Source organism: Leptopilina heterotoma, unplaced genomic scaffold, assembly GCF_015476425.1.
Source record: "Leptopilina heterotoma isolate Lh14 unplaced genomic scaffold, ASM1547642v1 Lhet_329, whole genome shotgun sequence".
In the NCBI taxonomy this organism is placed as follows: Eukaryota; Metazoa; Arthropoda; class Insecta; order Hymenoptera; family Figitidae; genus Leptopilina; species Leptopilina heterotoma.
Window position 1 is genome coordinate 183,110 of NW_025111021.1, and position 13,470 is coordinate 196,579.

The window sequence follows — 13,470 nt, forward strand, 5'->3', positions numbered from 1 at the left end:
TATTAATTGAAAAATGTTGATTTCAAATTTTCAAAGTTACATATTTCAAATTCTTTGCATTTTAAAGCCAAGAATAGATATTTTCAATAACGTAAAAATTCCTTTAACTTTAATTCTATTGTGTTTCTTGACATTTGAAAATTTTTTTAAACTTTTTTGTTCTGACAATTTATTGAATTCTCTATTGATTTCCAATTTCGAAATTGGTTTTTTTATTTATAATCTCTTAATCTCTAATTGAATAATTGTAACGTTTTTAAGTCAAGTGTAAATTTTTTGCATTTAATTAAATTTTTAATTTAACTTAATTAAAAATCTATTTAAGATTTTATTTATTATAAATTATGATTTATTATTTTAATAATAAATTTTAATTATTTTATATAGTTATCTCTTATAAATTATTTATAAAAATACATGAATTAGAGTAGGATGTTTTTCTTTTTCAGGTTAAAAACGTATTTATTAGAAATATTTCTTCAATCAAAAATCAATAATTTTCGAATTCTTGATTTTCGATTGTTTATCCACTTTGTCAGTTTGTGATTTTTCCCCTCTTTTACCACATCAGATTTATTTCTTTTGCCTTGTATTATATATTTGTGAAGCCGCTTCTGTACTGCCGCAAATTCTCGTTGTTCTTTTCGTAAAATAGGCTTTTTTGGATAGAATAATCCCTTATTAGGGGGAGGGGGTCTTTAATTAGTTATAGGGAATTCGTCATTCAGTAGACGAGTAGACGTCATTTTTCGAGTTAAGAATTATTTACTATTTAACGTGTCATAATACCTGCAGTTCCTGAAAAAAGCAATAACTATATATTCTCATCACATCAGCAGGTATTATTTTTTAAAACGTTTATTAATTTTTTTTTTCTTTGACAATGTTATATTTAACTTATCGAAAATTTTTTTGTCAGGTTAAAAGGAAATCTTTTGCGAATTGAAGAATTTTTTAATGAAGTGTCACAATCGTCTGGGGACAATAATTAATAGGTAAATATTTAAATATGGAAATATAAATTATTAGACTTGTAAAATTTGGTCCCTACTAAAAACATTTACTTAATTAGTTATTTTTCACTAAAATGAAATTTTCTAAAAATTTAAAAAATAAAAATTTCATTTAAAAATGAAATTTTTTAACTAAAACAATGTTTATTGATGTAATTTTCTTTTTAACAACGATTATTCAATTTTTTAAAGAATTAGTGAAAAATTATAGTAATCAAAATGGTAAATTCTTTTATTGAACAATTTTCGAAATCACAAGAGTATAGGTAAATAATTTTTCAGCAAATATGCTTTCTGCTATTGAAAACAAGTAACAATATTATATGTATACATGTGTGGTAAATATAACTCATAAAAAGAAAAGGTACATAATACCTTGTATTTGAAACTCGGCTAGCGCGAGAATTTTAAAGTAGATGTTGTTAAAGTTAAAAGAGAGAAGTATAATTCTATTTCTCGTTTATGTCACGCTGATGCCCATCGCATATGTGCTTACATAAATCGTACTGACAATCGTCTCAGTGCACATATATATGTATATTTGAAATAGAGACTGTACTGGCTTATGGCTTATTCCACTTTTCCATTTTATATTCATTTTTTATCACACGCCTATTGCACACACATGTCATTTGTCCCCCCGTGTACACGCTTATTTCATCGACGTGCTTCGTGGAATGCAACTTCCTCTTACACGATAGACGTGCTTTGAGTACTATATTTCTTTTTGAAATGAAAATTATATATGTGTTGAGTTTATATATATATATATAGGTTTTCGTATATTCATGTCGACCATGGCGAATCAAAAAATTTTTTTAAAGGAATCTCGTGAATCATCTGAAACCGTATATGGTCCGATTGCCAGACGTCCTGAATTTGACGCAAGAGTCCACGAAGAAGACGGAATATATAAATATATATAGAGTGTCTTCGTCGTCAAAGAAAAATCAGTGTTCTAAAAATAGATCCGCCTCTTAAAAATATATTCAGGATGGTTTCGTTTTTAATTCTATAGAGATATATATTCGAAATTCCAGGAGTTGGTCCAGTTGAATTAGAGACAATCAGATAGGATGAGCGTAAAGAAAGGGATTAAGTAAGAGGAGTAGCATAAAGAATATATTTCTTCAATGTTTTTGAGATTTACGATCTCTTTTAGTTATTTTCTCAGTTTTTTTCTTCTTTTTTGACGAATCGACTAAACGAAATATTGAATTGGATATGAGTCAAACCTGTTTTCCGCACCCTCGCATATTGATGTTTATTAATATCTTTCGATTAACTATATTTGTCAAAGGGGGGTTGAGGAGAGAAATTCTTACCACCATGTGAGATAGGAATATTAATCTTCTTCTGTGTAGTTTCGACCATCTGTCCAACGATGTGGGGGGGAAGTGGAGAAAATTTTTAAAAATTCTATATATCTATAGTCTCCCACGTTGCATCGCATATAAAACCCTCTTTTGTAACTTTTCTGTCTTTTAAAAAATTTTCTCTATTGTATAAATTTTTTGTATGAACCGCAAAAAATGATAATTAATTACTTGAGTATTATGCGCTGAAGGGCATTTCTCTGAGTTCGTTTTTCTTAGACTTTTATATTTTTAACTTCTACAATTTTTATATTGTTAACTTCTTCGACCTTTTATATTTTTAGCTGGAAAACTACACGAAATAAAAAAAACACTTTGTCACTAGGGGGCGATATTTAAACATCTGGTTCAGCAAAATCTGCCTTAGCTACAAAGTATTAACCAAATTTTTTGTTTTATCGGAAGTTTAGTAGAAAATTTCCCAAAAGAATTCAATTATTTAAGAAAAAATTGTTATAAGATTCTTTGCAAATATTCAATTATTTTCATAAATAATAAAATTTTCACAGGATTCTAATTTTTTTTTAAAATTTTAATAAAATTCGTTGCAAAAATTCAATTCTTTTCATAAATATTAAAACTTATACCAGGATTTCAATTATTTAAAAAAAATTCCTATAAATTGTTTATTAAAATTAGATAATTATTTTCAATACATTTTTTATTGAATTTCTTGAAAAAATTTAAAATGAGTTTCAAAAGTTTTAATCAAATTCTTCGTGGAAATTTAATTTATTTCGAAAATTTGTCGAAATTCAATTATTTTCAATATTTACTATAAATTTCAATAAAATTTCCAATTCATTTCAAAAGTTATAAAATTCTTCGGAAGAATTCAGTTATTTTCTAAAAGTCTTATATTTTTATAAAATTCTGCGTAGAAATTTAATTTATTTCGAAAATTTATCGAAATTCAATTATTTTTAATTTTTACTAAATTTTAATAAACATTTCAATTCGTTTCAATAGTTATAAAATTCTTCGAAAAAATTCAATTATTTTCAAAAACTTTTATAAAATTCTATGGAGAAATTCAATTATTTCTATAATATAATTTGTAGAAAATTTCTTAATTCTTTATTTTTTTCCATTATTTTTATCTATTACAGTGGAACCTCGATTATCCGAACTAACCTAGGCACGGCCTGATTCGGATAATCGAAAATTCGGATAATAGAGGTTTTAATGTTTTTCATAATTAAAGTAAAAAAATTGGACAGTTGAACTATATGTACATATTTAATTTAATACATTTTTCAAAGATATATAAGTATATATATTAATTTATAATAATATATTAATAAAACACAATATATGATTTTTTTAAGACTTTTTTGGCATAAACAAACATAAGTAATAAAATAAATAGAGAAAATAAATTTTAAAATTCGGATAGCCAAAAAAAAGTTCGGATAATAGAAATTCGGATAAAATGATTTTCGGTTCGGATAATAGAGGTTTCGGATAACAGAGGTTCGGATAATCGAGGTTCCACTGTATTTTCATGAATAATAAAATTTTCATAAGAATTCAATTATTTGATTAATTGAATTGAATTTATTTTAATTGCACTTATTTTTAATACAATTTTAAATGAATTCTTTGAAAAATGCAATTATTCTTGAAAATTTTATTAAAATTCTTCGAAATAAGGATTTTCCAATTATTCAATTATTTAATAAAATGTTGATAAAGAAAGTTGTTTTTTATAAGAATTCAATATTTTGAAAAAACTTCAATAAATTATTTATTTTTACATTTGAATAATTGAATTCTCGTAGAACTTTCTAATAAGAATTGATTTAAAATTGAATTTCAGTTAAAATTTTATAAATAATTGAATATAAGAAGCGTTACTGTGTTAATTTTTAGAATTAATTAAATTTCAAGAGATTTTTTAATTGAAATTTTTAAAAACTGAGAAATTATAAAAAAAATTTAGCCTTCAAATTTAATTTTCAAAAATTTGAAATAAATTTTTTGAAAAATGCAATTATTCTTAAAAATTCAATTAAAATTCTTTAAAGAAATTCAATTATTTAAAAAAATTTTGATATAGTTTTGTATAAAAATTCAATTTTGAGAAATATTCAATAAATTCAATATGTTATTTATTTTTGTATTTAAATATTGAATTCTCCTAGAACTCTTTAATAAAAATTGATTTAAAATTAAATTTCAGTTCAAATTTTATATACAATAATTGAATATTAGAAGTGTTATTGTTTGAATTTTTAGAAATAATTAAATTTCAAGAGATTTTCAAATTAAAATTTTTAAAAACTTAGAAACTTTGAAAAAATTTATGAATTTGAAAAATCATAACACAGTTCTTTTTTTGATAAAATTAGTTACAAAATTACTGAACATGAAAGGTATAGAAAACATAAAAATAACATAAACAAAAAAGATAGTGGGATAAACATTTTTAATTTTCATAAAACAAAATTCGATTGTAATTAATTAAAATATTGAGAAAATAAGTCAAGTAAAAAATCGATTTTACACAGAATTTGAATAAACTTTTTTTTGAAAATATTTGATATTACAAAAGGAATGTGTTGTGATTTAAAAAGTTGAAGTAACTCTCACTACCGCCACCAGTCGGTATAAAATGAAAACAAATGGCGTGAGCTCAATTCTCTAGTTTTCTCGAGACGCCAGAGCGATCGTCTGGCGTTTTGCCACATTTTAATTAAATTTTGCCTGTTGATTTACTTTAAGGACAATTTAATCCTTGCGCGAGTGTTTACCCTTGTGGAACTTGTTAGCAATATCACAAGTTTCATCGTGAAGTTAAAGATATCGAATATAGTGTCTTGTGAATTCTATTTAAAACAAAAAATTCGCGGATCCGCGAAACCAAACTTTAAATGGAGGATACGCGTTATATCGAATATTTCTCAGTGTTTTTTGCCTTTGTTTATTGGAGCTGAAACTGGAAAATTAAAGGAGAGATAAAAGGTGAATTTAGAAATTATTTTAGTTATAAATTTGGGTTCATATGACTGATATTTGTTTGACAAGACTCAGTTTTGTTGCCTCGCATGTGTATCACAAACAATGGCATTTTGTAAACAAATGCCCTATATATAAATGTTACACTTGTCAAAAATTCTCTATTGTCATGAATAAAAAATTCTTTTGTTTTGAAAATCAGAAATCTGAAAAATTCTTTTTTGAGAAAAACTTTTAATATCTATTTTGAGAAATATTGTAGCATTTTTCATTGTTCTTGGTAAATAAGAAGTGAATTATCTTCTCAGTTAATTTCCTGCGTTTCATATTTAAACAATCATTCTTTTATTTCGATTGAAACAATGAAATTCATTCACAGATTGCTTTACATATTCTCACATAAATGATAAAGTGATTTCCAACAAGAGGAAATATATTTGTTGTTCATATTCCTTTTTCTACAGATGTGCTTTACACACAGCTGTTCTCTTTGACTATTCTTCTAAGAATCTCAAAAATCAGTTATTAAAATAAAGAGAAATTTCTCTGTAATAATAGTCCTTTCGGGTATGAAATTTTGAAAAAAAAGTTGAACCTTTATTTATTCAAATTTAAGTCACTATTTTCATGTGTAAATTATTTTAAAAATAATATATATAATTTTATTTGGAGAAAGAAAAGAGTATTTAAAATCTACAGCTTTTGTATTAGCACAAATTTGCAAATAAGTTGGAAGTTTGAGAAGCGGAACACTGATGCTTATTTTACGGTAATTCCAAGAGAAAAGAGAGATGATGAAGTGGATTTCACAGAAACATGTAGTTGAGAGTGCAAAGAAAGAGGACCACACGAGAGTAATAATTCCTCTTCCTTTTGCAAAAGAGTATACACGATCTTTTGTATAAATATTTCCAAGGCAGGGAAACGAAAAGTCTTTTAAAGTTTACCTTTCCTTGAGAACAAATTTTTTTCATCTTGGTTATTCGTATTGTTTATAGTTAGTCCTCACTTTTGATCCAATAGTTCGATTTTTCTCCTTTCAATTTAGGATTTTTGATTTTTTTAAATTGTTTCTATTCCGAATAAAATATTATTCAATATTTGTTTTCACAAGCAAAATATTTATTGTCGAAACAAAAGAATAAAACAAGATTCTTTTAAAACAGTTTTAGTCAACAATGTGTGTTAACTGAAAATATTTTCTTGTTTACAAACATAAGATTACATATTATTCTGAAGTCGGTTTATTTTTTAGATGTGAAAATGAACTCATTAACATTTTTTTAAAAATATTTTTAACAATAGAAGAAAAATTGCATTGAAACACACAGTGAAGATCAATTTTATTTCAGAGGTCATTCACTCGAGCAGGAGTTTTATTACTAATGACTTGAGTGAGTTGAAAAGGAAGAAGGGATATGAAAATATTTAAAGAATTGAAAGAGCCAGCAATATAAATGATCGAGATTAATTTAAACTTCCATCAAGTATAGAAATGGAAAAAGGCATTAATAATTAAACTCACTGACTTGCTTTTAAATCATATCGAGAACCTTGAGATGAGTTGAATGTTTATAGCTTTGTAGATCAATTTAAATAACTATTTTCAATGTGGAACTTAAAAATATGTTTAATCGTAGGGAATGGTAAATTTAACACATACTTTTCTAAAAAAAATTGTTAATACAAATATAATAAATATAAATATAAAATATTTAAATCTAGTACTTTTATATTGTATCAAAACTTTTCTTTTGAAACAAAATTGAATAAATTAACAAAAAATTTGTCATAACGTTTTTGTAAGAATATTTTTCAGTAAAAAGATCAAATCTTATTTTAAGATGTATCTGAAATAAAATTGACCTTCAATGCAAGGCTAAGAAATTTGACAACTTTCGTGTAGATAAGACTTGTGTACAAAAAGACCCAAACAATAATTATTCTGATCGTATTAAGAACCAATTTTTCTTGAATTCAGTCGGTGTTCGAATCTTTTTAGAAAGGTAGCATTTGCAACTATGGAAGATTCCTTCCCCCTGCTTTAATTTTGATGAAAGCAGACTTATTGTATTCTTTTGTTATCTGAACGAAGATTCAAAAGTTTCTTTCTGTTGCACGATTTTTTTTTTTGGAGAATACAATATGAGAATCCGGAATGAATATTAATTTCGGAATTTCATTTGACAATTATATGTCGGGAAATGAAAAGCGTGAGGAAATGTGGGTTCTTGCATTACAGAAAGAGCGTGATGGCCTCAAAGCCGAAGACCTTGGCTTCCAAGTTATAAATGGAACGAGTCCAATCGATATCCGCCACTGGATGCAAACAAATTCCGCCTATAGCACGAAAGTTGCATTACTCGCAACTCGTGTTTTAATAGAGTACCGTAAGATTTCTAGGAACAGTCAACGACCCACGATATATAAGCGATGCATTAATTTCGATTCGCCACGTCGACGTTATAGCGAATAAGTTGGGAGAGAGGTTCTTAGGCGATTCAAGTTCCAGATATATATATATGCATGTATATTGTATACGATCCTGCATTACGTTGTGTTAGGTAAGGTTAGGTTATGCGATCGAGAGGAATGCCCTCCACGAGTGCAGAACTGATGACGACAATGTAAAGATGTGCTTTCTATTTTTATGAGTCGATTGCCTACTCGAATGAATTTTGTCGTTAGATTTATAAATAAGACTAAATATAAATATGTGAGTTCTTCAATTTTTCCTCTACCTTGGACTCTTGGTCTCTTGGTTTCGTGGTTTCTTGTTTTGAAGTTGAATCTTGATTCACTGTTTGCCTTTTCGCTTGGGGAACTAAACAATAGGTTTTGAATTACTTTTCCTGGAGGAGAAGCATAATTTTTTGCTTTTAGCTGAATTTTGATTAAAATAATTTTGTTCAGTAAAATTCTCGTTTAACCGTTCACAAGGCTAGAATCAGTGAAAGTATTTAAAAATACGGACTTTACGGACCAATTATTACTGAGAAAAATATAACATAGTCTGAGTCAAATAAGAGAACTCAAAATTTTACTCAAAACTAGAAATTAAATTTTTCATAACTATAAAACATGAAGATATCGATCACTCCGAGTCGAAGACTCGGAGTAATCGCTTTCTTCATGTTTTATAATAATCAAAGATGGCAAATTAATAAAATTATTATTTCATATTATAAGAATTTTGTTATTAAAAAATAACATCTTCAAAAAAATTTCAATTAAACCTTTTGAAAAAAATTAATTTCATAGAATTGTTAGTTAAAATTTTTATTATCAAAGATTTGAATTTGAAACCTTTTCAGAATTCAATTATTTATAAAAATTCATGCTATAATACTTTTAATATTCAATTATTATCCATAAGATTTTAACTGAAATTCATTTTTTAATAAATTTTTATTAGAAAATTCAATTAGAATTCAATTATTTAAATAGAAAAATTAATAACTTATTAAATATTTGAATGTTTCATTAAATTGAATCCTCATAAAGAATTTTATCAACAAATTTGTAAATAACTCAATTCTTTTCTTTCTTCAAAGAATTTTATTATTTATGAAAATAATTGAATTTTGGAAGAATTTTATTAAAATTTTTCATAATCTTAATTAAATTCTTTTGAAGAATTTCTTTGAGTTTCTTTAAAATAATGAAGTTTCTTTAATAATTTTAATTGAAAGTTTTCAAAGTAATTCAATTTTATATGAACAATTTTTTTCAAGTTTTTACAATAATCGTCTTTCTTTATAATTATTTAATTCTTGAATTTTATTAAAATTTTTAGAAAATAATTGAATTTTATAAAAAATAATGTAATTTTTGCAATGAATTTTACTATTTATAAAAACAATTGAATTGTTTCGAAGGATTTATTAAAATTTCAGAAAATAATTGAATTTTTTCAAAAAATGTTATTAAGAATTTTTTTAAAAATTCAATTCTTTCATGAAAATAATGTTATTAAAGTTGTATTAAAAATAATTGAATTTTTGGCAAAGAATTCTATTACTTTTGAAAATAATTTAATTTTTTGCAAGTTTATTGATGAACTTCTGGAATGAAAAATCTAACTGCAGCATTTTAGTAATCTTATACTGTAACCGTGTTTTATTAACGATAGAAAATTAAAAAGATTTCGGAAAATTTTCATCCAAAGGCAGCTGTTTTACTTTCTTGTGTAAACCCCCAAGAGAAGCATCGAACAAATGTAAATAATCATTGCTTCATTAAATTTTCACTTGAATCAATAAATTAATAATCTACTTCTGAACGATAGCTATACACCTTTAATAGGTTCCACTTAATAGCAAAAGAATAAAGAGAAATACAAAACAGTATTTATTTGCAATATTACCCTTTTAGTATTCTATCAAAAGCATATACTTTCTAAATCTGAATTATTAGTTATTAATAAATAAAAATTTTAAAGTTTTGAATCAGTGACGTTTTGCTTTCAAAATTATAGTTGAAATTTACTAATTTACCAGAAGAAAAAAATTATGTTTACTAAAAAAAGTTATAACTTTTTTTAGTTGGTAATTTTTAAAGTGCAAAAAGTCAGTCATTGATTTAAATAACTAGAAATGGAGAGTAAAACTAGTTTTTTTCTCTGCTAAATAAGTGGTAAATATATAAATATTTTTTTCATAATAATTTACATGATCGAGAATGCAATCAATGAATATGTAAACTTCCGTAAGAACGTAAGAGAGAGAATTCTGTCTGTAACGCATAATATTATAACCCGTTTGTTGTCTGCTGTGGATGTACACGTGATTCGGGACAACTCGAGGCTTCTCGAACGAGACCGTAAAACGTCGGGTCTAGCCGTAGACATTCGGATTGCGTCGGCTCGCATACGGATCCTGGCTTCAACGACGCCAAACGCCACAGTAGAAAACGTTCTGACGTAAATTCTTTCACGGTATACGTGTCAGAAAATAGACGCCGCGAAACAAATATTCCTGAAACTATAGAGAGATAAAAATCAGTTTATATTGTTGAAAAAAGTGAATTATAAGGAAATTTGAATATCAAAAATGTCAATCAACAAGGATAAGCTTATACGTATGATGTATGAACGGCCCATTATCTGGAATCACAAGCATGTAGATTATCGTAGTGGTCTGCAAAAGCAACAAGCTTGGATTGAACTAGCCACCGAGTTTCGTATGACGGGTAAGCCATTATGAAACATTACAGTGTAGAATTGCTTTTCTCAAGTACATTCTCTTTTGATTTTATCAACATAACCTCAATTTTAATATTCCTCAGTGAGGAAAGTCGGGGAAATTCGTGAAAATTGTAAATTACTTATGGAAGAATTGAAAAATATTTTTCGTTTACTTTATTGTTTTATCAAAATCTGTTGAAAGTAATTGTGGGAAAAATTTGTCACTGTCGAGTAATATTTCTACTGAAAGTGTACTGTGAATTTTTATTGATAAATGGTTTTTAATTTTCTGTTTCAAGTTAAAATAATTTGGTGTTTGCACGTAAAATAATGTCAGAGTCGAAAACACTTGTTACTGAATTTTACTCTTTAGAATATGCGTCACATTCTGTGAGTTTACAGTGTTTAGAATATTTAGATTATTTAGAATGTCGGAGGAGGTAACATAACCTTATTTATTGCAGCAATTTGCAAAAATTTTAAACGTTTTAAACTTACAAATTCCAACGTTGAAAAAGTGACTTCTGACATGTTTTAAAGTGTACTGGAATGTAAACAAATAATATTTGTTTATATTTGTAGAAAGTGAGGTATAAATATACATTAAAGACAACAAAAGAAATTACAAAACTATACGCTAAATATTTTATTTATTTTTTTAAATTAATTAAAATAATTAAATATTTTTAATTTAAAAAATGGGTGGCCACATGTCAGTAAAGTCAGGGAAATGTCGGAAAAACAAAATTTTTATCAGTGAAGTTAGGGAAATGACGAAAAAAAATTGTTGTCAGGGAAATTAAGATTTTTTTCGACTTATTTTCAAATATTGCAACAAAACAACATTTTTTAGTATAAAATGCAACTTATATCGATTTTTAAACTGCGAAAAATAAATATAAACAAATATTTCAAAAATTATTTTTCAATCACTTTTTTTAAGATATAACTACCTAAATTTTTCAAATATATCTGTAATAAAAATCTTTTTGAATTAATTGAAATTTTCTAAAATTTAATTGAAAATAATTAATTCTTTTCATGTATTTTGTTAGAATTTTGGAGAAGCAACTTTTTCAGAATTTTAATTGAAAATTTTGAAAATAATTGAATTATTAAAAATGTTAATGAAAAATCTTTAAATGTATAAAATTTAAAAACGAAAATAAATGAAAATTAGCTTCTAATTTTTTTAAAATACAATATTTTCAGATACATATTTCCGAAAATTCAAATGCACACAAAAAATAATATTTTAGAATTATTTTTAACATTTTGGAGAAAAAAATCATGTTAAAAACTTTTAATTAAAATTCATCAAAAAATTAATTTTTTTAAATTATTCAAAAATTCTTAGAAATTCAATTATATTCAAAAAACTAGCTTTCAAATATTATTGAAAAATATTTTTAGAAAAATTAATTGTAAGAATTTTTCTATTAATTTTTTGAAAATATTTTAATTTTAAAAAATATATTTATTGAAAATATATTTATTGAAAATTGTAGAAAATAATTGAATTCACGTTATAATTATAACTTTTAGAAATTATTAAAATTCATAAATTTTACTCATTACATCATTTTTCATGTAAAAATAATTTTGTCAGGGAAAATAATTTTATTGTTAGTAAATTGTCTATGAAATGGCAGAGAAATTATTGATAAACTGAAAATTGTGACCACCCTGTTAATTTAAACAAATTATTTAAAAATAAATTTAAAGAAAAGTTTATAAAACTGTTCGTCATTCCATTTTTCGACAATTCTTCCATTTTTAATTCAATTTACTGCGTTTAATTAATTTAATGGAAAAATAAAATACGAAAATTGATAAAAAAAAATTACATTTTTAGATGAGGAATTAAAGAAAAAATGGGCCTGTGTACGAGACACATTCAGGAGGGAAATGAGAAAAATTCTGAAACTCTCCACCGAATCTGAACCATACGTATCAAAATGGCCGTATTTCGATAAGATGCTATTTCTCAAAGACACAATGGATGCAAGAAAAAGTTTCATCGACGAGACAGAGGACGATGAGATCATTGAGGAAATGATTGAAGAGACTGACACCTTCCTCTCAAAGCAATCGCCCTCACCTGAAAAGGATACACAAATTGCAGTCAATGATATTCCTTATACATTTGGAAATTTTCAAATTGTACCAAGAAAACTTTCCATTCTCTCCGATCCAATGGCGTACGTTTGCACCGAAAATGAGCCCAGTAGAAAGAGAACGGCGAAAATTGCTGAAATTAAATTAGAACCAGAGGATATGTCACCAATAAAGCAAAAACCGAGTGATATCGTTGAGGACGATGATTATCATTTTGTCATGAGCATTCTACCCAGCTTGAGAAAAGTTTCAAATAAAATGAAAGTTCGAATGGATATTATGAATCTTATTATATCCGCTGATAAGAAATGAGAAATTTATCAAGTGCAGTAATTTTTTTGTATTTTTAAATTAAATTCTCTTTTTTTATTTTTGAGTTAAATTCTCTTTTTCATTTTTGCAATAATTTCTAAATTGCATTCTTTGGTTTATACATTCCACTGCTAGACAAACAACGGAATATGAATTATTATATTCTCGTACTCATTGTTGACTCTTTTAACCTCTGAATGAACTTTGCATTGCTTTCAAAAGTGGCCTATTTACAAAGCAGCGGTTTGTGCGTCTCGATTGCCGAATGTCTTCAAAAATCTCTTTACTTAGAATTTATTTTGAAAAAAATAATCATTAATTATTTGTTATATTATTTAGAGAAAAAAATGTATTTTTTTCCAATTATTCTTCAATTTTGTTTTCAATTTATTTTTTCAATTTTCTTCAACAATGTACATTTTTGTAAAAATGGAAATACGATCTAGAATAGAGAAATAAAGAAATATTCTACATTATGAGTTTTGTTTTAATGGATTTTCTTTATAAT

The 13,470-nt window shown here is 25.6% G+C and overlaps 2 protein-coding genes across 2 annotated transcripts in view; both read left to right on the plus strand.

Moving 5' to 3' along the window:
- The first annotated feature begins 5,043 nt into the window (after positions 1–5,043).
- Positions 5,044–13,470, plus strand: part of LOC122504988 — a 47,550-nt gene continuing 39,123 nt past the window's right edge. The window contains exon 1 of the mRNA XM_043616379.1: positions 5,044–5,353. The gene's annotated coding sequence lies outside the window, so the exon portion shown is untranslated. The remainder of the gene's footprint in view (positions 5,354–13,470) is intronic.
- LOC122504989 lies at positions 10,210–13,373 on the plus strand. The gene is made up of 2 exons (XM_043616381.1): positions 10,210–10,537; positions 12,388–13,373. Exons 1-2 carry the CDS (start codon positions 10,399–10,401, stop codon positions 12,960–12,962), a joined length of 714 nt encoding a protein of 237 aa, XP_043472316.1. The 5' UTR covers positions 10,210–10,398; the 3' UTR covers positions 12,963–13,373.